We start from the raw sequence: 24,823 nt of genomic DNA on the forward strand, positions 1-24,823 counted from the left end.
TTCAGTGTAAGGCCTTTCTCCCTTCATCGCCACTGCTTCTGGGCTCCAATGGTGTGTTAGCTGCTTGTGGGGGCTTCCTAGGTGTTTTTATCAATTTTCCCAGCCCGGGCTTCCCCTGTGATGTGCCACAAAGACTCCTTGGTGGTTGGTCATGTCAGGGACCAACTGCATGCCATCTTTAGGTCAGGCAGCCCACCAAAGTATACACGATGTCTGGGAGCCTCTCCCACTCTCTTCAACCTTCTCATGGTGAAGTAATGCTTCGAGGGTTGGCCTGCGCCCGTCAGCACTCCTGAGCAATCCCCCACCATCAGGTGAGCCTTTTGTTTTTCCGCCTCACACTAGTGGCCTTCACCTCTTCAGGTGCTTCCCTGGTCCTGCGCGCATTTTACACCTAGGCCATCTCAATTACCAGCAGGTTCCTCAGTGTCAGAGGGCTACCCTGTCACTGCTGTCTCAGCTTGTGGACAAATCACAGCCGCCAATGGAGCTGCCCCGAGCGGGTGCTCCAAGCTACTGGTGAGGCCATGCCTCCAGGTCCCCAAACGTTGGCCTCCAAGTCCTTTGCCATCTGCCGTAGGTGCCACTCGCAAACAGCCTATCGGGGTGATCCTGATATCCCCTCAGTTCAGAGGCATGAAGAGGGTGGGTTTGTTCCTCCGTAAATAGTTGTTGTCCTAAATTTGCTATGAAAGACAGCGGAGCCAAAGGGGATTACGTCCGTCGACCATCTTGGCAGGCCTTGTCCCCCAAAGTAATATTTTGATCTGAGCAGGCTTTGTGTTTCCTCCCATGTGAAGGAAGTTTTGAAAATGCACCATCCAAGCAGGAGCAAACATAGTTTTCCCTAGAAACCGCTATGTCCCAGGGATGGTTTCTTCTGTACATAGGTAGTGAGCTAGACCCACGGGATATGACCCCTGGGGCCATTATTGAATCAGGGAGGCCACGGTGCCCTCCTCCCTTTTTAAAACTTAGCAGCCCTGGAGAATGGGGTGCCCGGGGCCTTTAGAGGCTGAGACAGGTGGGCTGTATGGTTCTCGGACCCTTAAAAAATAAGTTGATCATTGTAGGATGGGTTCCCTATATCAAAAAGCGTCCCAGGAAGTGGGTCCGTGTACCGCCCTCACTCATATAAAGATTTTGGGCCCCAAGGGGTAGGGTCTCTGTGGTCACAGATGGCCCAAGAAAGGGAGCTGCATGCCAATCCCCCTGAAAAAGACATACGGCTATGGGGCTGTGGTCCCTGTGGAGCCTGAGGAGGGCTGCCATGTGGCTCACTCACGAAAATAGGATCCTGGGTCCTGGTGAATGGGTTCCCTGGGGCCAAAATTGGCCTGGGGAGGGTTCCACGTGCCCCTTTCCCTAAATAAATAAACCCCTTGCTCCCTCTGAGGGCCCTGACCACCCTGGGGAAGTTTTTACAAATAAGCACACTTCACTTTTTAAAAGGTTTGCTAGGATTCACAGTAAAAATAAAAATACATGTTTTTGGCCCCAGCCAGTGTCTTCCTCCACCCCCCAACTAGGGCCCCTTGAGGTTTTTTTGTTGTTTTTTTTAGAACTCAGGACTGAGTCCTGAGTCCTAAGATGGCTGTCACTACTACCAATTCCTGGTTGAGGTGATGGTAGTCAATCAGATCTCAGCTTGAGGTATTGCAGACTCCATAGAGGTTCTGCGTCCCTAGATATGCAAATTTTGTGAGCATTAATTGCTCAAAATTACTGAACCAATGTACACCAAAACACAAAAACACTCTTTCTGGAGCAAGATCTAGCTTTCTGCCAAATTTTATGTAAATCCATTCAGCTGTGTGTGCTGTAGCTGTGTTTAAAGTTCCTATGGCAACATGAATGGGGAAAAGTCATTTTGGGACCCCTCTTTTTTCTTAGCCCCCTGCTTGAGAGATCACTCTGAAACTTTCCATGTGCAAACTAGTCAAAAAGTAAAATTTTTCAGAAAGTTTCCAGGAGATTTATGAAATGGTCCCAAAGTTATTAGCAACACAAAAAAAAGCTTTTCCTATGGACAACTATAATAACTGCCCAGTGGTGACTGTATATATATATATATATATGTATATATATATATATATATAAATATATATATATATATATACATATATATATATATATATATGTGTATATATATATATATATGACCTATAGGTGGTCGCCACTAGGTAGTTATAGTTAGGACCTAGTCTCTATAGAAAAATAGTTTTTTTTTAACATGCCTATATCTTTGATGCCTTTTGATGAATCTTCATGAGATTTTCCCAAAAATTCAACCGTCATGTCAGCTGCTGTCTGGAAAGTTTTAGGGTGATGTGTCAAGGGGGAGCGAGAAAAAGGGGGGGTCCCAAAATACATTTTCACCATACATTTTTCTATAAGGTGCAAAACCACTGGACCGAATTACACCAAATTTGGCAGAAAGGTAACTCTTCATCCAGAAAGCAAATGTTTTGTTATTTGGTGTAACTCTGATCAGTAGTTTTAGAGAAATTAAAGAAAATCCAAATGTTTATATATTGGTCCACAACAGATTTACAACTCCTCCTGATCTCGTGCTGAGATCTGATTAGCTGCCAAACCTTCTATAAGGAAGTTTTGGCAGCCATATTGGAACTCAGCTTCAGCCGAATCCCAGAGAAAAAGAATAAAAAAAAAAAAAGGGCCAGTGTGCAGACACCCTGACCCCTTTTCTCCGGTGTTGGGGTCCGAGAGGGATGCCTCCCCCCCTCTCAAAGAGCAAAAACAATTTTTAAAAAACTTTTTGCTGTGAATCACAGCAGATCCGTGGCTCTGGGTGAAATTTAAAAAAACGAAGTGCTTCATCATTCAGAAGCCCCTGGCTGGGTCAAGTCCCAGGGGCATTGTTTATTGTAGTGCAGGGGGACCACCGGAGCCCAGTGACCACCACCTCCTCAGGGCAATATTTATTGTAGTGCAGGGGGACCACCCGATCCCCCCCGCAGCCTCGGGGACTGCCACCTCCCTGGAGCATTGTTTATTGTAGTGCAGGCAGGCAGAGGAAGCTGCTCTCTGTGACAGCAAGGCAGGCTCCCACACGAGTTGGGAAGCCAGCTGGGACCATGGGGACTTTTGGGTTCCCCCCACCATCCCTAACATTGACACTGGGTGGGCTGGGGGGCACCCAGGTCATATGTCCGGGCCCTGGGGGATAGAGTCCTCTGGGTTTAGATCGGCCTTAGGGAGGGGAACCGCGTGGTCCCCCTCCCCCAAAAATAAAAATGCAGCCAGGAATCAGGGGATAGCATCCCCAGGGCTGAGATCAGCGTGTGGTGGGGGGCTGCGCAGCCCACTTCCCCAAAGAGAAATGTGGCCGGCCTTGCGGGATGGGGTCCCTGGGGCTGAGATTGGCCTGGGGAAGGTGTCATGCGGCCCTCTCGTCCTCAAAAATAAAATGTTTAGGCTGGGCTCTGGGGGATGAGGTCCCCAAAGTGAGATCGGCCTGGGGAAGGGGGGGGGCCAACAGCAGTTGTGTAGTTTACTACAAGGTATTTCATCTTTGCGCCCCTCTTACTTTAACGCTTCACTATTCAAATATTTCGGCAGCCCAGAAATAATTGTGTAATTTAGTGCAGGTGTTTATTTTATTTTTTTACTTTTACATCAAATGATAATTTTTGAAACGTGAAGTTTGTGATCGCTTACTTGAAAAAACTTATAGATCACTTCAATGAATGTTACATTACTATATTTCGGAGGTATTGATAGAAACCATGAAATTAGCTAAGTTATTTGTTGAAGTAATGGAGTAATTGCTAACTAGTCTTTAACAACACTGTGAGTTATAACCTAGCTCTCAATTATTCAACTCACTCACTCCCCAAAAAATACAGTGTTAAGTGTAACGAATTTGCTGCTTTCCTTTCAACTGATTCTTTCCATTTTTTCTAAGTGAAAGTTTTATCTTTGTTCGTCTGCAGAAGCTGGAGGATGGTCTCCCCAATTTTCAAATAGGTATCAATGGCTCCAAATTGATCTGGGAGAAAGAACTGAGATCACAGCCATTGCCACCCAAGGGAGATACGGAAGTTCAGACTGGGTCACAAGCTACCTCTTGATGTTCAGTGACACTGGGAGGAATTGGAAGCAGTATCGTCAAGAAGAAAACATATGGGTAAGTGATACTCTGAACTATATAGCGTGTGTTGGAATGTTCAATACCGACAGTTTTTGTACAATTACGCGCCATCTCATAGAGCTTAGCCCTGGCGTGCAATATGTCATTAGGACTTTACCTGCTAATAAACATGATTAGTGAAAACATTGAGTTTCAGAGTTTGAATCTAGAAAACAATGCTTAGGAGAGAAACGATTTTTCATAGTGGAATTCCTTTCTGTGTCCTCGAATATCGAGCTTTATACAAGCACTACTCGAGCAGTTACTCTGTGGTGTATCTGAGAGGTGATCTGGCCATTGCTTGTGTTGCCAGTTTACATGTCATCATTGAATTTGTGTGTCTCAGTTCAGTACCAAAGTAATACATAATATGATATTTTCTAACAGTCAAGATTGGCAGATACTTTCTGAAATACATTATTCTGGTAATATGGGATTAATGCCATTTGTATTTCTAAACATGAGACTGTATGAAATATAATTCCTTGTCAAGAAAAAGCTCTTCATGAAAAGGGACTATATAAAGTAGCAGTCTTTTGAGGAATTTAACTCCTGAGTAGTTGGTTTTTTGGGATCGGTGCTTGGGAGACCGTTAATTATTTTTACCCAAATTTTATATTTGGGAATACATTTTAAAATGAATTTACTATGTGAATTGCTGTCTAATCTTATGTTAATATAATTTATGCTGTTACTCCTTTGCGGCGTTAAGCATTATCTATCCATCCATCCATCCATCCGTCTGTCGATAGCTGTTGACACACACATATTTACCATTCCTCATGGAAGTAGTACAATCGATTCCAGCCCTCTACACCGCGTCAATAAACATAGTAGTCTTCTATTTATTCTAATATTTTGATGTATGTGCCTACTTGGCAACAAAACAGTATTTTTAGATCGTAACAAAACAATCATTTAAACCTCATGCAATCATAATGAAGAATCAATTGGTGTGTTAAAATATAGAGCATTCAAAGCAATCTTGCAGAAAAAGACATTGAACAGACTGCCATTTCAGATATGCTCTCTGCGCGTGAGTGTGGTTGCCTGCTGCCAACATTAGTTTAATTTCAAGAAGTCAGTTTATGGCACTTCAGGCTTCAGATTACCTATCTAACCTTCAACAGTTGTGCGGTAATTATTGCATCTGCTCAGTGATTGCTTGTAAGTGACAGTTTGTCGTCACACAGGTGAACAACCACACCACATAGCAAGAGGAAAATATATTGTGTGTCTTGCTATGAACTATAATTTTTGCTAAAGTAAATAGCCATAGTGTTTTTCATGCATTTTTTGTTGTGAGTTGTTCAGTTGTGGAGTCCATTTCAGGAGAGATATTCTGTGAAAGATAAATATTTTGGGCAGATTTATCAATAATTCGCATGGCTGGAAAGTCATGGAACTGATGCAAATTAGTGCAAAGTGTTGATAAATGAATTATTCTCCAGCACAGTAGTCTTTTGCTCCGGAAAGTTGTCCTAAAAGGGATTCAAATAGCATCAGGGACTACTTTGGATTACTTTGCATCACAGAGGGATCCCATGGGTGATACTTGGGCATTTACATGTTATCACTAATGGTTTTTGATACAAAGCCCTATGTGCTAACAATGATAGACAATCCACTTCTTTAAAAAATTATATAGTTTTGAGGCAGGCGATAACAAGATGAAAAATTTCTATTTCCTCTAACTTTTCAAGCACTGTAACACGTACAATGTAGGAATAGTTTAAAAGTATAATATTTTATACTGGAACGGTACCCTTCCGGCACAAAATCTATGCTAGACATCACACACACACTTTTGCGCTTTACAATGGCGCTATGCAGTTTGAAAGGACGCCAGGCTGTGTCAAAAACGATCAGCAGAACTGTATTGTAGTAGATGTGACACTGTCCTGCTCTCTCCTTCTAGTACAATGCAGTGCAGCAACATTGTTTGCTGTGTTGAGCTATAAATTAGAGAATCTTCCCCCGCGTGTTTAATCCTAGAAGACTGTCTGGGAATTTATCTGATTAATCTTCTTTGATTGGTCTAGTGCTCCGAACACGGCATAGTAATAAGTGCTGGCACTACTGGCACCTTACGTCATATGGAATATGGAACTGACCTGGAAGTGCAAAACATGGGGTAATGTGCTATTTGTGCTTCAATCATTTGCTATAATAATGCACCAGGGGCCATATTTATACTTTTCGACGCACAACTGCGCCAACGCAGTTGTGCGTCAAAAAATGTAACGCCGGCTAACGCCATTCTGAAGCGCCATGCGGGCGCCGTATTTATTCAATGACGTTAGCCGGCGTTAGCCGGCGCTGCGGAGTGGTGTGCGTAAAAAAAAATGACACACACCAGGCAGCGCCGGCGTAGGGGAAAATGGAGCTTGGGCGTAAAAAAATGGGGCAAGTCAGGCTGAGGCAAAATTATCGCCTCAACCCGATTTGCGCCATTTTTTTTTTACGCCCAGACGCCATTAACATGACTCCTGTCTTAGCAAAGACAGGAGTCATGCCCCCTTGCCCAATGGCCATGCCCAGGGGACTTTTGTCCCCTGGGCATGGTCATTGGGCATAGTGGAATGTAGGGGGGCACAAATCAGGCCCCCCTATGCCACAAAAAAAATAAATAAAATACTTACCAGCACTTACCTTAATGTCCCAGGGGTGGGTCCCTCCATCCTTGGGCGTCCTCCTGGGGTGGGCAAGGGTGGCAGGGGGTGTCCCTGGGGGCATGGGAGGGCACCTCTGGGCTCCTTCCGAGCCCACAGGTCCCTTAACGCCTGCCCTGAGCAGGCGTTAAAAAATGACGCTAACGCGGCTAGACGTCATTTTTTTTTACCCGCCCACTCCCGTGCGTCATTTTTGCACGTGAGTGTAAATAAGGCGCACAGGCCTGGGAGTCGTTTTTTAGACGGGAACGCCTACCTTGCATATCATTAACGCAAGGTAGGTGTCCACGCAAAAAAATTACGCAAACTCCATGAACTTTGGCGCTAGATGCGTCTAACGCCAAAGTATAAATATGGAGTTCGTTTTGCGTTGAATTTGCGTAAAAAAAACGACGCAAATCCGGCGCAAACAGAGTATAAATATGGCCCCAGATTTGTGTTCTCCTAGATCATTGCACTCCTCTCTTGTAGCCTTCAATTTCGGAGGCAGTCAGGTAACAGAGATGTTTTAATATATGGACAAAGTGAGCAATTGCCGATGGCCCGACCTTCCAGAGAGTGCCCGGAGAAAGTGAATTTTCTCTCTACTCTCTGTTCCAGTTATTTGCCTACCTTAACCTTTCTTTCTCTTCCTTGCCTTTCCCTACTTCTGATGCTATCTGTCTTTACCAAGTGTCATCGCAAGGATTTTTGAACCCCCGCAAGATATATATTATTTGTTTTGTGTGACAATTTTACTGAAAGTTTAGCCTTTAATGAATTATTGTTTGGTATCGCGCAGACCTGGGTTTGTAGAAAATGGGTAATAAATGTCAAAGTTGTTTTGAACACGGGCCCTAACGTGTCTTGCTAAGGGGGCCCCAAAACCCTCAAGATAGTGAAGCAGTGCTACAGTCCAAATGGTATGTAATCGTTTTTAGAAAAGGACTATACTTGCGATTTTTCATGAAACAATTAAGCACACCTTGCCATGCACAAGCAGAGAAAAACCTACCTATATTCATTTCAAAGAGAAAATAAAGTCCAATTTCCTCGCTTTTGCAGTATGGGAAGAAAATGAATAATAGAATCCTTCCATCTCCTGTTGGGCGTATATAGTGAGGATGTCTGACGACTCAGGCCTACATGCTTGTGGAATTTAGACAGATGCTGGGCACAGGAAGGTAACTGTATGTTCTTCAGGATTCACCATCTATCTATCCTACGCTCCTCCAATTGTGCAACACACACTTTCTCCACATCTCACTGGTCCACAGTGCATGTCTTGAACCCACAACCTGCATCATCCAGTTGCTTGAACCGCACTTGTGAAATCCTGCAAAAGTCACTGCCCTCAATAGGGTATAGGGCCTCACAAGATACTGAAATGTGTTTGGTGCTCTTCAGATTCCTTAGAAAAAAATCTCAGCCTTGGACTTTACATTCTGGTAATAAAAGCAGTCCTACTATTTGGACTTGAATGTGACATACGTGCCCAGCCTTTGGTGTGTCTCTTGCATTCCCCTCTCTCATTGCATAGGAGAGCACCCTAGCTCCACAGCCAAATGTTTCTGCTTTCACAAAACTCCTTGCTGTCTAAGCAACCTGTGAAGAGTATTTCTAGGGCATCTGAACACTTCAATGAGGCAGCCACTGTGAACCATGCTGTCAGGACACTGGCTCTCTAGGGTGATGGTGAGACCACCATCATTAATCGAGAGTACTTCTAGCACTGCTAATATTCACCTTCCATGTCCCCTATTACTAACCACCAAGCTAGCTCTATGTGTATTCAGGCTGTAATGTGAGAACAAGTTTCTTTCACCTACACCAGAGACAACCACCTCTTTTTCAGTGCACTGGTCCCAGCCTTAGAATGGCATCCTCACCTCGTCATAAGGGGAATGAACCATCAGTTCTACAAGAGGGCGATGACCTGCTCTGTCACCAAAATGATGCAGGTGATAGATTCTTTCTAGAACAATATTGCCCCACCAAAATCATTGTGTACACATCGCAGAAGCTAGAGTACATTCAGGAAGAGACCATCCCCACGTCTGTTTACCTCCAGATCTGCACTTTAATGCTACCACTAATGGATATTTGTCCAATAGTTATGCTTCACTCTTTTTCAGTGTAGCACTGCCCCTTCCTGTGTCACATATCTACAGCAATTTTTCTCTATCTGGTTCATCATTCTGCTGTTCCCTCTTCATGCCCGTGGAGACCAATACATCCGTCTCCAACCCTCCCTATCTGAGATGCCCTACAGACCTAAATCTTCCCTCTACTATATTGCCTCTCCAACCTCTGTACCACTCTCTAAGTGATCTATAAAACCAAACTCGTCCCTATAGACCTCATCCTTCTCATTATCTGGATGCTCTTACCTCATTGACTTCCACGTTACCTGCATTGTATCATTGTTGCACTGCCTCTGTTACGCCCGAATGTCTACTTTGAGCCGTATCAAAACTTAAAGACTTAGGGGGTCATTACGACCCTGGCGGACGGTGTTAAAGCTGCGGAAATACCGCAAACAGGCCGGCGGACAAAAAAAGGGAATTACGACCCTAGCGGTAACCGCCAACAAAGACAGCCACTTTAACACACCGCCCGCCACGGCGGTACAGAAAAGCAGCGTGGCGGTCACCGCCAACAGACAGGCGGGAGACAATGTACCGCCCACACTATTACAACACACCAATCCGCCACCTTTTCCGGGGCAGATTCACCATGGATAAAAACACGGCGGAAACAGCTTTTGCTATGGGAAAACGCTCAACTCAACACACTCCACGAGGAACGACGACTCCATGGAGCCGTAACTCCAAATACTACCTGCCATTGTCTATCTGCTCCTCTACGAACAACAGCGACGTAGGCGCAGAACATACCAGTGAGTACTGCATCTACGACACGGGGGAGGGGGGAGGCAAAAGTTAGGGGGACACCCACCAAACACCCCCACCGCACCCTCGCATATTACAACATACACACCAATGCAGTCAAAAATATCACATGAACAACCCACAATCCCCCCGGAAGAATGCAAAGACAAAGCGAGATCCGTTCAAATATTGTAATGTGCCAATATTCATGTCATATAAAAATATACTGAATCAAACCTCGAAATCTGTCATATTTATATATACAATACAAGAAGTAGTGCAGATATGTACACAACAATGTCGATGCACCAACAGTCCAAAAATGCATGGGCGAAGGCCCACAATAGATACCTGACCAAAATCCGAGAGAACACTGCGGGGGCATCAGATTGAAATACTACAGGCACCTCAGGGGCAAGGGAAGGGGGGGCACTTCAGCCGGATGAATGCTAAGCCAGATCCATGACGGGGCTCCATGCTCATTTATGCCATCCTGGGGAGTGCAAAGCCACAGTCTCTCAAGTCTTTACAGTGGTTGGCTTGCCCACTGGACCATCCTGGGGAGTGCAAAGCCACAGTCTCTCAAGTCTTTACAGTGGGTGGCTTGCCCACTGGACCATCCTGGGGAGTGCAAAGCCACAGTCTCTCAAGTCTTTACAGTGGGTGGCTTGCCCACTGGACCATCCTGGGGAGTGCAAAGCCACATTGACGCAAGTAGATGCAGTTCTCAACTGGTACTGGGTGGGACTGGTGGCCAGACTGAATGAGTCTCCCCGTGAAAGTTCCTGTCCTGTCACTGTCCCAGCTGCACATGGGAGAAGGATGCCTGATGTGGCGGCCTATTCATACCCACACGGTGTTTGCCCTGATCAGCAGTCTTCACCATGGCGGTCTTGGCCTTGTTCAGCGGTGTTTTGCCATGGCTGGCTATGGACTGTTCAGCGGTCTTCACCATGGCGGTCTTGGCCTTGTTCAGCGGTGCTTTGCCATGGCTGGCTGTGGACTGTTCAGCGGTCTTCACCTTGGCGGTCCTGGCCTTGTTCAGCGGTGCTTTGCCATGGCTGGCTATGGACTGTTCAGCGGTAGCCTGAGATGGCGGTTCAGGTACTGACATTGGTGTGTGGCATGACGAACTCCACACTGGACATTGGGGTGTGGCATTACGAACTCCACACTGGACATTGGGGTGTGGCATGACGAACTCCACACTGGACATTGGGGTGTGGCATGACGAACTCCACACTGGACATTGGTGTGTGGCATGACGAACTCCACACTGGACATTGGGGTGTGGCATGACGTTCCATCATCGTCCAGCGGGGCTGTGGGATCCTGGTCCCTCCTGGGCACTGACTCCGGCGGTGGTCTCCTGACCAGTAACGATACTTGGGCCCTCCTGGGCACTGACTCCAGCGGTGGTCTCCTGACCAGTAACGATACTTGGGCCCTCCTGAGCACTGACTCCGGCGGTGGTCTCCTGACCAGTAACGATACTTGGGCCCTCCTGGGCACTGACTCTGGCGGTGGACTCTGGACCAGTAACGACGGTGCTGGTGGTTGTGTCTGGTCCGCCGGAAATGATGGCGCACTTCTCCGCCGTTACTCTCGCAACAGGCTGGCCAGACTTCCTTGGAACCTTCCCCACCTTCTTTGGAGTTACAGCTGACTCACCAATCGCCTTCGATCCCATTTCACTTGTTGTCCCACCAGGAGTCTTGACATGGTCCCCTCGTCCACTCTCCAATTTCGGTGCCTTTACAGGGGGTGGGCTGACAGTGCCTTGGCTCCGGGTCCTACTGCCTGCCCTGGTGGACGGTGCACTCCAAAAACCTGAAACACGCACCACTGGTACCGGAGGCTTTTTGGCTGAGGCGCTACGACGGGACTGATGAACTGGAGGGGGGAGGTGGGGGCAAACAGGTCAATTTGACAGAGGGACAGTTTCTGACGGACACTGGGATGGGTAGTTGGAGGGGGTCTGGGAGTGGAGGTAGAGGAGGTGGTTGTAGGAGGTGTCACTTTAGGTGTTTTGGGTGCAGGTGCAGGTACTGGAGGCTGTCGTGAGGTGGATGGATGTTGGGTGAGTGATTGCCGGCGTTTGTGTACTTTGGGAGGGGGCGTCACAGACACACTGGGAGAGGACACAGGGGACGTGTAAATGGCAGTGGAGGTGGTGAGTGCAGGTGAGCGGCTTGTGGTGCTGGGTGTTCTGGTGCGAGTCCTAGTGCCTGTAGATGTGGTGCATGCAGGTTTGTGTGTAGACGAGACTGGGAGGGAGGAGGGAGAAAAGGAGGAGGGGGACACAGTGGAGACAGTGATGTTGCTGTGTCTGTATGGGTGTGATGCTTGTGTGAGTGCCTGTGGTGTGTGTGGTGCCTATGTTTGCTTGAGCTACTTGTGTGTGTTGACTTGTGTGCCTGCTGGTCTGTAGGTGTGCTTGGGATGGGCTGGGGTACAGGGGATTGGGTCTGGGTGGAGGAGATTGGAGGGGGGAGGCTGGACACAGGGACAATGGCTGCCATCAGTGCTGAAGCCAGAGATTGCAGGGTTCGCTGATGGACCAGAATGAATGCCTTCCAGGAATGCATTACCGTGTTTCAACTCTCGTTCTACACCCTGGATGGCATTCACAATGGTAGACTGCCCAACAGTGAGTGACCTGAGGAGGTTAATGTCCTCCTCACTGAGGGCAGCAGGGGTGACTGGGGCAGGGCCTGAGGTGCCTGGGGCAAAGGTGATGCCCACCCTCCTGGGTGAGCGGGCACGGGCGAAGGCTGAGGGGCTGCTGGGAGGGCGGTGCTGGTAGGGGAGGTGGCGGCTGTACCTGTAGAAGTGGGGCGCACAGATGGTGCCGCCCCCACAAGGGAGCTCCCATCGGCGGACGAGTCCGTGTCGCTGGTTGGTGATCCGGTGGCCGACGTGAAGCTCCCCTCGCCCTCCGTCCCGCTGGTGCATTCAGAGTCTGTGGTGTGGCCCTCCATGGCCATGTGGGATGCAGCTCCCTCGTGCTCCGGTGCCACTGTACCTCCGCCTGTTGATGCTGATGTACAAAAGGACAGGGAGAGCAGGAAAAGGGGGGAGACAGAAGAAAGAGAGTTTTAGTGCATGGCATACCGCTACCGTTGGCGGACAAGACAGATGCAGCAGCCCCATGCATTACGCCGTGCTCCTGACCTCTGCACATGCTATTTCTGGGGAATGGCCTACATGGCAATGGTAGTAATCTGCCCACATGGATGGCAAAGGGGCAACTATGCATCAACTTCCCTCTGTTTTGAGCTGGGGTAGAGATGCCACATGGCCTACATAACGGAGGGGCCTTGCCTACCTAACTCGCCCTGGCCTAGGGACACCCACAACCCACCACCCCCACCCAGACACCTCCACTGCACGCAAAGTCCATATGATGAGGTAGTACTCACCCCCTTGTGTCTGCTGTGATGTCCTTAAGCGCCCATCCAACTCCGGGTAGGCCACCGCCAGGATCCGGAACATCAGGGGGGTCATGGTGCGACGGGCACCCCTCCCACATTGGGAGGCCATCCCCAGCTGAGCCTCCGCCGTCTTCTTGCTGCAGCGGTGAATGTCCTCCTATCTCTTACGGCAGTGGGTGCCCCGTCTCTGGTGGGCCCCCAGGGTCCGGACTTCCTTGGCGATGGCACGCCAAATGTCCCTCTTCTGGTCGGCGCTGACCTACATGACATGCACAAGGAAAGAGGACAGTCATTACCTACTGCACCGTCGTTGTGATTGGCCCCCTCCCAACTCTATCCCTGTGGCCCATTCATCCCCATGCATAACTGTTCTATGTACTCTGCCCCCTTCCCTCATCCACACAGCCCTCTCCACCCAAGCCTAGCCCATCCAACGTGCTCCCTGTGTACTAACCTGTTGGTCTGGAGGACCGTAGAGTAGCGTGTACTGGGGGAGGACCCCATCCACAAGTTTCTCCAACTCCTGTGCAGTGAAGGCAGGGGCCCCCAGACGCAGCAGCCATCGTCGCTTCCAGACCGAGGTCACAGCAGCACTAGCAGTGTAGGTCCTCTCCTGTCGAAGGTCAGGTATCTAGTGATGGAAGAGATAGAAAATGGTTGTGACGTCCACGGTGGTGACGTCCGCAGCGGTGCGCATCATCACCGGCGGCGCACCTGTTCATTGGCTCCTGGGACCCATAGGGTCCAATGTTAACCAATGTAGCATTGCGCCGCGCTCTACGACCGCCTACCGCGACGGTGTCCAACGCCAGCGCAGTTACCCCACAATACCACTGTCCCAGTTTAGAGGTCAGGCAGCCGCCATTTCAGGGGCCCACATGGCTTCAATTACTACTGCGTCACACATACCGAGGCCTACACTCAAAACCTTTCCCGGATGGGTTAATTGTCTGTTGTAGTCTTGTGTGTGACTGTGGGTACATACCTGGAGGAATGGTGACAGTTTCTTCGCTGTTGTCCTTCTTAGGCACCGTCAGTTGGGACATATTGGAAGATGGCAGAATCCGCCGGTGTACCGACCGCTGGTGGCCCTGTTGACAATGGAAGAGCGACATGTCATTGTGACCTACCGGTTTGACCGTGCCACAATCCAGGAACTATGTACCCAGTTGGAGCCAGACCTGATGTCACCAATCCGCCATCCGACTGGAATCCCCCCTGACTTGCAGGTGCTGTCAGTGCTGCATTTCCTTGCAAGTGGGTCTTTTCAGACAACAGTGGCCATGGCATCAGGGATGTCCCAGCCTATGTTTTCCAACGTCTTGTCCAGAGGGTTGTCCGCCCTGCTGAAACACGTAAGGAGAAACATCATTTTCCCTGAGGTGGAGGATTTGCCTACAGTGAAAGGTGATTTCTATGCCTTTGGACATATCCCCAACGTCATAGGTGCCATTGATGGGACCCATGTAGCTCTGGTCCCCCCCGCAGGAATGAACAGGTGTACAGGAACAGGAAGAGTTATCATTCTATGAATGTACAGATGGTCTGTTTGGCAGACCAGTACATCTCGCAGGTAAATGCTATGTTCCCTGGCTCTGTGCATGACGCCTACATCCTGCGGAATAGCAGCATCCCTGATATGATGGGTCAACTCCAGAGGCACCGTGTATGGCTATTGGGGGACTCTAGTTACCCCAACCTGTCCTGGCTATTGACCCCAGTGAGGAATCCCAGGACCAGGGAAGAGGAACGGTACAACGATGCCCATGGGCGGACTAGGAGGGTAATCGAACGCACCTTCAGCCTTCTTAAGGCCAGGTTCAGGTGCCTCCATATGACTGGTGGATCCCTATTCTACTCACCGAAGAAGGTGTGCAACATCATCATCGCCTGCTCCATGCTCCATGACTTGGCATTGCGACGCCAGGTGCCTTTTCTGCAGGAGGATGATCCAGATGACGGTGTTGCCTGTGGACAGTGGTGAGGTGGAAGCTGATGAAGATGAAAACGACAACAGGGAGTCAGTCATACAGCAATATTTTCAGTGAGACACAGGTGAGTACATTTTCATGTTTCACATATTATTAACTTTCACACGTCTACCTCTATCCTGTACCTACATTTCACTCCCTATTTGTTAACTGAGTTGTCCCCTTCCATTTCAGTTTCACTATTGTGGTAACCTACGTGTCAACAGCTTGCACCCTTGAAAGACTTGTGATGTGTGACATTGGTATGTTGGCCTTCCAATGGGTAACCTTTTTTAACACTGTAATTGACAATACAAAGTTCACAATCATTGACTGACTCCAGTTTTATTAGTGTTTCAAGGGTGTTTATTTAAGTGCATAACAATGAAGGGGGGTTGTGAAATGGGGATGGGTGATGGTGAAGGAATGTCCATGGCAGAGTCCAGTCTATTAGTCTCACAGGTACATTGCACATCTGGCCATTGGAAGTGGAGCTGGGGCAGTTCCGATTTGGACAGGTTAACAAAGTGGGACAGTGGGAGGACGATCAGGGTGGTCTTATTTCCTGGCGGGGGTCTTGCCATCTTGCTCTGTCCTGTTCCTGGATCTCAGGGCCCGCTTGCGTGGTGGTGGTCCGTCTGCAGGGGATGGGGTGCTGGTGTGTTGGTCCTGTGGCAGTGCCTCCTGTCCACTAGCGCAGGCGGAGGTAGTGGGCATTTCATCATCATGGCTAGTGTCAGGGGCCCCTGGGAGTGCCACGGTGTCCCTCAAGGTCTTTTGAATGTCCGTCAGCACCCCTACAATGGTGCCCAGGGCGGAGCCGATGGTCCTGAGCTCCTCCCTGAACCCCAAATACTGTTCTTCCTGCAGACGCAGGGTCTCCTGCAACTTGTCCAGTACCGTTGCCATCGTCTCCTGGGAGTGGTGGTATGCTCCCATGATGGAGGAGAGGGCCTTGTTGAGAGTAGGTTCCCTTGGCCTGTCCTCCTTCTGTCGCACAGCAGCCCTCCCAGTTCCCCTGTGTTCCTGTGCCTCTGTCCCCTGGACCATGTGCCCACTACCACTGCCCCCAGGTCCCTGTTGTTTTTGGGGTGGTAGGTTAGCCTAGGTGCCCTGTAGTGGTGGACACACCGCTGATTGACCTGTCCTGGGTAGGGAGGTTTGGGCCCGCTGGGTGGGTGCTGTGCTGGTGTTCCCAGAGGGTGGCAGTTCGTTGTTGGGCTGTGGCAGGGCAAGGGGAACCGACTGTCCTGAGGCCCACGATGGTCCGGGCTGGTCATCAAGATCCAGTGGGGCAGAGCTGCTGTCGTCACTGTGGGCCTCTTCTGGGGGTGGAGTGGTGTTGTCTGGACCCTCTGGTGTGGTGACGTTCCTTCGGGTTCCTGCGGGGGTATGAGTACATGATTATTGCATGTGTGTGTTTCATGATGTGCAATGTTTGGGTGTGCGTGTACCCCAGTGCAGGCATTCCTGAGTGGGCGCTTGTGTTGTGATAGTTGGGCGGTGTTGTGGGTCTGTGCAGTGGACATGCTTTAGTGATGGGTATCCATGCTTAGTTAGGTCATGCAGGTTTTGGGGTTGGGATGGGTGGTTGGTGTCATGGGTAGATAGGTGAGGATTTGGAGTGATAGAGGAGGGTGTGAGGGTGGGGGGGTGTGATAGCATGCAGGTAGGGTGGGGGATATGATAGTTGAAATTTGACTTACCAGTGTCCGTTCCTCCAACGACTCCTGCGAGGCCCTCAGGATGCAAGATGGACAAGACTTGCTCCTCCCATGTTGTTAGTTGTGGGGGAGGAGGTGGGGGTCTGCCGCCAGTCCGCTGTACCGCGATGTTGTGCCTGGATACCGTGGAACGCACCTTCCCCCGTAGGTCAATCCACCTCTTCCTAATGTCCTCCCTATTTCTTGGGTGCTGTTCCACAGTGTTGACCATGTCTACTATTCTTTGCCATAGCTCCATCTTCCTGGCTATTGATGTGTGCTGTACCTGTGAGCCAAATAGCTGTGGCTCTACCCGGATGATTTCCTCGACCATGACCCTGAGCTCCTCCTCGGAGAAGCGGGGGTGTCTTTGGCGTGCCATGGGGTGGTGTGTGTGATGTGTGGGGTATTGTATGTGTTGATGAGTGTGGTGAGTGTAGTGGTATGTGGTGTTTTGTGCGTGGGTGTTGTGTGGGTGATGGTGTAGTGTGCCTCTGTGTGATGGGGTTCTCTATTCTGTTCTGTCTCTCTCTGGCCTTCTCTCAGTAATTGTGGTTGTAAGGGTTTGTGGGTGATGTGGGTGTGTGTTTTATATTGTATTGGGTGTGTGGGAGTGTTGTTTGTATGTGTATCAGGTGTGTGTATTTGGAATTGTCCAATGTGGCTGTGTTTTGGAGCTGTGTGTGTATTTTGAACGCGGCGGTGTGTACCGCCAATGGAATACCGCGGTTGAAAGACCGCCGAGTGGATTCGTGTGTCATAATAGCATGGGTGTGTTTCTGTTGGCGTGGAGGTGGAGGATTTGTTTCCGCATGCTTATCGCTGACCTTTGGTGTGGCGGTGTTGTGTGGGTGTCTGAATTTCGGCGGATTCCGAGATATGTGTCATAATAGCTGTGGCGGTCTACCGCGGCGGTGTATTGGCGGTCTTCTGCACGGTGGTAAGCGCCTTATACCGCCAAGGTCGTAATGACCCCCTTAATGTCCCTCTGATTCACTACAATTACCTCTATCTATTTGCATGCCGTGTTCTCTGGTCTAAAACTAAACTGCATCTTCCCAGTCATTACTGGTACCCTACACCCTAACCATTCCTCCTCCACACCTGCAATATTGCGTCTTCTGGTCTTCCCCTTTATCCACAGCCTACCTGATGCATGAACCTCGTCCCAAACGACACTGCTTGAGCCCTAGCTTCACACACTTATGATGTGAATTGTATTATCTCCCTGGTTGCTTAACTCATTTGCCTTCAGTGCCACGCTCTGATTGTTCATGCTGCCTCAGCATTCACTCCCTAAAGCCAATCCAGTCCATACTTTCTTAACACTTGCCAAGCCTATGTATACTCTTTGCAGCTGCACTACTATTCCTGTTTGCCTGCAACCTCTCCCTTTTCCCTGACGTTGCTTACACATCCTTCCCTACCTTTAGTGCAGCTTCTCTGCCTTCATTTTTCTTCTACATAGAATGGTTTCATTTTCCACACGGTTTCTGCTCAATGTCTTTTGGTGACATACTTGGTTTTCTGTCATTTCTGGTGTCTTTTAGCTGCCTCCACTGTCCTATGCCTCCATGTTTCTTTGTATGCATCTTCTGGCTGTGCTGTCGTCTGTGCATGTTGTCTACTTAATACACTCAAAAAATACAGTGGCATTGCACGTTGTCTTCCAACCTGCTAAATGCATGCCAGAGTTGTCCTTTTGTATAATACATTTTCTTTTACACATGGGACTCTCTTGTGCTACATTCCAAACAGTGCCCTCTCATTCCCTTGGTCTCTTACAACCCATTTACTCCTTTTACTAAGCGCCATTTCACCAACGTGCCCCAGCCTCTGCTTGTGCCAAATCCAGATGACCTCTTACTTCTAACTTTAATCTTTCTGCTGTGCCCGCTCCATTTCCATGTAACATGCTTCATATTCTCCCCCTTCTCCTGTGAATCCTGTACCCTCTCTGCTGCATTTTTCACTGCCCAAACTCTGCAGTGCTCTCTTTGCTCCCTTCTACTGAGTTCATTCTGCACCCATATTTCACTTTGCCATCTTTGTTGCCTTGCTTGTGCACTTCCCTCGGCCATAGACCTTTCTGTGCCTTGCTTGTGCACTCCCTCCAGCCACATACCCTTCTGTGCCTTGCTTAGGCACTCCCTCCGGCCATAGGCCCGTCTGTGCCTTGCTTATGCACTTGTTAGTGTGCCTGGTCCTTAATAAGTAAACTTATAAGGGGATGAGTATAGGTCGATGAACCTTTAGGTTCGCATGGAGTATCCTAGCTACGATTTAACCAATGTTCATCAATAATCAATACACAAATCAATAATCATTAAGCAAGACATTAATCAGCAGTTAATAACCTCACACCATGAAATTAAGTCATGAATAACCACAACTCAATATACTTTTTATCAATTTTATGTCCCTATTAGTTACAATACTAATTCATGAGGTTAATTCAAACTTTATTCAAATCAACTCAAGATTAATTCATTAGTGACCACCAATAACATAATCAAATCAGAACTTGAGAAACATGTGTTCTAATGCTTCAACGTAAGCTAATGACAATGAATATGTTAACATGAGTAGCAGAGCTCTGCAAATCAGTCCGTCAATCATTTATCACCGTGCACGTCAACGTCTTAGAATTGGAACCTACCTAACCCAGATTAGCATTAGCATGTGGGACTTCATGCGAAAACAGTTTAGAAAATGAATTTGAAAAAAACATCTAGCTTAGGAGGAAAACTATTTTGACAGCGCAGTTGGTACCTAGAAAGAAAAGCACAAGGTAATTCAGTCACATTGTCACAGCTACCTATCCACGGTATGGATCAGCAACAAAGTCAGTCTTTGTCTTCAGGTCATCAATCGATCAGCATCACATCAGGCTCTCAAGAGCGTGAGCCCAATGACAGAATCTCGAATCTCTTCTCTCCCAATATCACATCAATTTCGGAATAATGTCTCTCTCCGGACATCTGCACCTAACATCATCTGAACTATCCCCTTCTGCCACATCATTATATCAAAGTTGCCCAGCCTATCCCCCAATTCCTAATTGGTCAATTAATCACCAGTTATGACTCCGTCCAATTGCATATTTACTCCAAATCTAGGAATTTTAATATTGTACAGTTCTCAGATTGCTGATTGGTTCACCTTGCGATTTTCTCATCATCCGGCTCGTCAGGTATCAAAAATGTTGCATCTTCTTCTGCAGTCAGTGTCTCCATTGTTCGAGTCCTGGGAAAGTACACCCCATCTGCTTTACACCAATTTGGATGCAAACTTTTATTCCATCATCTCCTGCTCATCGGTTCACGCATAGGATTTTTGCTGAGCAGATTTTATTAAACATTAAGCGGTTCATGGTCAGTCCAGCACATTAGCTTCTCTACATTGCGTTAATAATTCAGCTTCTGCATGAGGCCTGGCAAGACTAGGCCACAACTTCGGCTAAGTTAACTCTACAATATAATGCAAAACATACGTTATATATCTCAAAATGACATACTACTACATTGTTCAATACGTTTTTCTATAGTTCATACATATTATTTATTTTATTCGTGCATTTGTGAATCTTGGTGATCGCTCTCCGAGGGCACATTTTAAAACGTGCACATTATTTTTATTTACTTTACATTTTTTTTATTATTCAACATACATAAACATTCATTAATAATTGTGATTATCAGATCTGCTTTAGCACACTCGCTCCGGCCATAGACCCTTCTCTTCATTGCTTGTACACTCCCTCCGGCCACTGACCCTTCTGGGAAGGGTTCTCGCCCTAGTCTAAAGCAATGCCCCCTCTCTCTCTCTGTCTGCTGTACTATGTTGTTTTCACTAGAAGCCTGTGCTTTCTGCCCCTTCCCTCATGCCCTGGCTAACTGCTCTGGTCTAGGAGGGGGATTTTGGGTAAGGTTAAAACCTATTGCATGTAAACATGTTTCTTTATACATATGTTACTGCACAAGGTAAATTCACGGTTCACTGGAACAAGGTCAGGGTGAGCAGCCCGAGTATGCTCTGATTCTTTCCTAGACAACGCCATCCTGAATTTATTCAGTGTTTACAGAACATCTACAGGTGCTTAATTTGTGAAAGAAAGAGTGCCGGGTGCTGCACAATGACATGTCGGCAAGTCTAATACCAAGGCCAGTAGCTTTAATCCACTACCAGACCCTCACTGTCACCTTTTAATCGCTATTACTGATTCCTAATAATCTGCTTGTAATGGTTTTGCCATCTTTTTTTCCCTGTCTTTCCGATCTGTATGTTTTTCCCTCTTTTCCACTCAGGTAACTTTCTTATATTCTGAAGTAAGTCCAAGTCTCAAAAACTAATGCCAGTGCCTCCCACTGGCAACCACCGGTTCAAACTAAGCAATGCCATCTATAATACAGGTCATAACAAAAGGGTTTTTAGGGGTTATTTATGGCTCTCCTTACATCTTGCAATGCTTCTTTAGTCCATTCATTCTGCATGGCCAAGTAATTAAACTGTCAGTGCATTCCGAAGGAGCATTGTAGCCTGAGAGCTGATTAAAATGAGTATGCAAATTAGGCTAATTATAATTGCCTATGCCAACCAAAGTCACTAGTATATGGTAGGGAATGTAGATTTAGGGACCCCAGCATAGGTAGTACACTTATAGGTGCACTGCTGAGAGGCCCAGGGTCATAGGGCCTGCCTTGCTGGCTGCTTTTAAGTTAAAGTTACCTTCAAATTCGACTTTGGAATTAAAAGTACTTCCAAAGTCTTAAACTACCTTCACCCCTACAGTGTACCCTAGGTGTCCCCAGTGTTGGGTGCAGTGTAACTATAATCAGGAACTTTATAAAAGATGTTTTATAAGCACTGGTGAGGAAAAATAATTTGTTTTTCCTTCCTTGTAGCGAATGAGCTCTATAGGCTAAAATGGGGAAACTTTATTTTAATTAATAAAGTCTCAAAAGGAGCTTGATATGTCAAGTTTGGTATCAAACATATTGTTAGAATAAATCCAACAACCTGCCACTGTTGAATTTAATATAACTAGTTCATGGAAAGAGTTTTAGAACTCTACCTGAAAGTTGCCAACTTCAGCTCTGTAGTGCCCTTCTGTGATTGGCCACTCTCTGGCAGCCTGGCCAAGCTGCCTTGATTTCGTGTGAAGTGACCTGGGCTGAAGGCAAAGGAAGTTCCTGGTGGAAGAGATCTGGTTAGAAGATGGTGAAACAGGATGGGAAAGCCCTGCCAAACTGGTCTTCAGAGGAGGGAAGGACATTTAGAGCAGCTAAGGATCTCCCCCATTTCCTGCAAACCCAGACAGCCAGGTGCCCCCATGATTAGATTAGGCGAGGGCTGGAGAGGGGTGTGTTAAAGGAACTTAGCCATCCAGTGGGTGGACTCAGCCAGAACTAACTTCCACAAATCTGATTCTGCCATTTTAGATCTTTAAAGAATGCTGCTCCCTGGGATTGATTGTTGCCACACTTCCCAGGAAGTGGTCATCCGAGAGGGTGGTGGTCTGCCTGTGATTGGACAGTGCCCCCCCGCTGTGCACCCCAGGAGCAAGGATAAATATGGCAGAGCTGCACCCACACATCAGATTCCTGCTGGAAGAAGATACTGGAGATGAAGGACTGCCCTTCTGGACGCCCAGCCTGCACCTGGACACTGCACTCACAAGGGCTGCACCAGCTACACACTCTGGGCTACAACAAGAAAAGGACTTTGTCTTGCTCCTGCAACTCCAGGAGTGCACTCCGTGTAAGCTACAGGTACAAAGGAGCTGCCCAGAGTCTCCTGCATCAAGTCCTGCAACAAGAGCCCAGCTGACCAGCGTTCAGAGGCCATTTGAGGATTCTGACCAGGTGCATTCTGGAGATTGTAGTCCCAACTCCCAAGAAGCAACTCAGAGCTTCTGGAAACTTGGAACACATTTTTGACTCTTCAGTGACCTAAAAGGACCTCTGGAAGAAGATCCAGAAGTTTGGAGACATTTGGAGCAACTGTTGTAAACAACTCCATAAGTTAAGGAGGTGCATAGTTGGAGTTGGAGTCCCAGACCCTATTAGGCAAACCAGAGCATCTGAACCCTTGGCTGGTGCTGTGGACCACTTTCCTGTATCAAGAAATCCTTCTGAAAGTAAGTGTAACAGTATTACATTGTGGGTGGCTTGAACTATGGACTTTGTCCCTGTCCAGTGTGACCTTTTTTAAGCCTTTGAGTGCTATTTGATTCTATACGCTAGAATTACTTTTAATCTTTAAAAGTTCATATCTCTGGTTCCCTACATTGGATTGTTGTCATTTTAGTGTATTTTTAAAGATACAAATATAATCTATTTTTATAAATTATTGTGTTTTGTCATTTACTTATTCACTGCTTTGTGATTTGTAAATGCTTTACACATCTATCTCCTAAATTAAGCCTAACTGCTTGTTGCCAAGCTACTAAGGTTTGAGCTGGAATTAATTTATTTATACTTGACTGGACCTAGTGGGAGTTAGTAGCCTATTGCTAAGTGTAGGTACTCACCTGCCCTTACCAATAATCCACTTTTCAACACTGGAAAATTCACCAAGTTTTTAGAACTCTCTTATGCTCGTCTATTTATTTAGTCGTCTTTAGGGAAGAATTGTCCTCCTCAACGTTCATTTTTATATTTTAATGTTCTTTTTTTTACTTGTGATTTAATATTGCAAAATAAATATTAGTATTTTCTATGCAATAAAGTTAACTACTACTATTATAATAGCCAGTATTTAGATGTGAGGTGAATTATTGTTTTCTTCAGGTATGAAACTAAAATCAAACACAAACTGGTACGGCACTTAAACATTTGGAATTTCGCTTTAAGTACATGCTAACATGCCACATGAAAGCAGTTCAAAATAGTTTTTTTTTTTTATAATTCCTCACCTTTTACTAAGCGGTGATTGCCCCAAAAAAGTAGAGTTAATCTGGGCCTTATCTGAGGGTCTCCTCTGAATCAGATTCAAACTTTTTTCAATTCTCTGCGGCAGTGTAAAGGGAGAGTACAGGCGTGAACCTCCCCCAAAACAAGACATGTAACTTATTTAGAGAAAAGGGTGGTATAACAGGAAAGGCCAAGAAATAAGTAGTTCTGTCTGGGAAAACCGAAGATGCCTGGTCTCCTTGGTTCAGTGACACCTATGAATGCATACGGAAAGCTGTAAATTCTTCTGCATGAGAAACCCGAGAGCAGTGCAGAAATGTACTGGATGTATTGACTTTGACCTGAACTGAATGTTAGGACAGAATTCCTCAGTAGATACTATTTCCGTGCGTCTTTCTTTACCTTTCTTCAGAAATAAAGGTTTTGTCTTTTTCCCATATTATGTCATACTAATGAGGTCATCCGCCAACATATAGTTTTTGTTCTTGATTAAATGATTGGCATTTCTGAAACGGGTTTTAATTGGGTCATTACTCTTGAAAGTTGTGCATTTACTGAAATGTAGTTAGAGTTCCTCTACCCCCTAAAACGATACAACTGGGGAAACAATACATTTACTTTAACCTGTTTTATTCCAACCAACTATGCTAGAAGGGTGGACAGTGTCACATCAGATTCCTGCCCAATAGGATTGCAGAGAGTTCTGAGTTGCCTACCGTAAAGAAAAGGAGGACACAGTAGTTGAGTGCCAGCTAGAGGACAGATGTCATCAATATAATAAAAGTCTTGGAACCTTACATTTCACACTGACTTTATGACAAAGTGAAGGTAGTTCATTAACCTGAGATTATCGAAAATGTTTTGTGTGTGTGTAATGAAAACTTTATTGAAAAAATATATCTTGATATTTGGGTTTATTTAAAATGACCAATGTGAGAAGGTAGCCTCTTTCTAGCATTGTTACCCCCCACTTTTGGCTTGTTCGTGAGTATGTCAGGGTGTTTTTACTGTTTCACTGTGATCCTGTTAGCCAGGACCCCAGTGCTTATAGTGAAAACCCTATTTGTCAGTGTGTTTCATCTGTCTCACTGTGACCCTGCTAGCCAG

The 24,823-nt window shown here is 47.0% G+C and overlaps 1 protein-coding gene across 3 annotated transcripts in view; it reads left to right on the plus strand.

The window, feature by feature from the left end:
* Nucleotides 1-24,823, plus strand: part of CNTNAP4 (contactin associated protein family member 4) — a 2,124,586-nt gene that overhangs the window by 547,509 nt on the left and 1,552,254 nt on the right. For all 3 annotated transcript variants that reach the window (XM_069227637.1, XM_069227632.1, XM_069227640.1), the window contains exon 3: nucleotides 3,957-4,150. In XM_069227637.1, the coding sequence (XP_069083738.1) occupies nucleotides 3,957-4,150 (194 nt within the window). The remainder of the gene's footprint in view (nucleotides 1-3,956; nucleotides 4,151-24,823) is intronic.

The sequence above is a fragment of the Pleurodeles waltl genome, chromosome 1_1 (assembly GCF_031143425.1).
Source record: "Pleurodeles waltl isolate 20211129_DDA chromosome 1_1, aPleWal1.hap1.20221129, whole genome shotgun sequence".
NCBI classification, from domain to species: Eukaryota; Metazoa; Chordata; class Amphibia; order Caudata; family Salamandridae; genus Pleurodeles; species Pleurodeles waltl.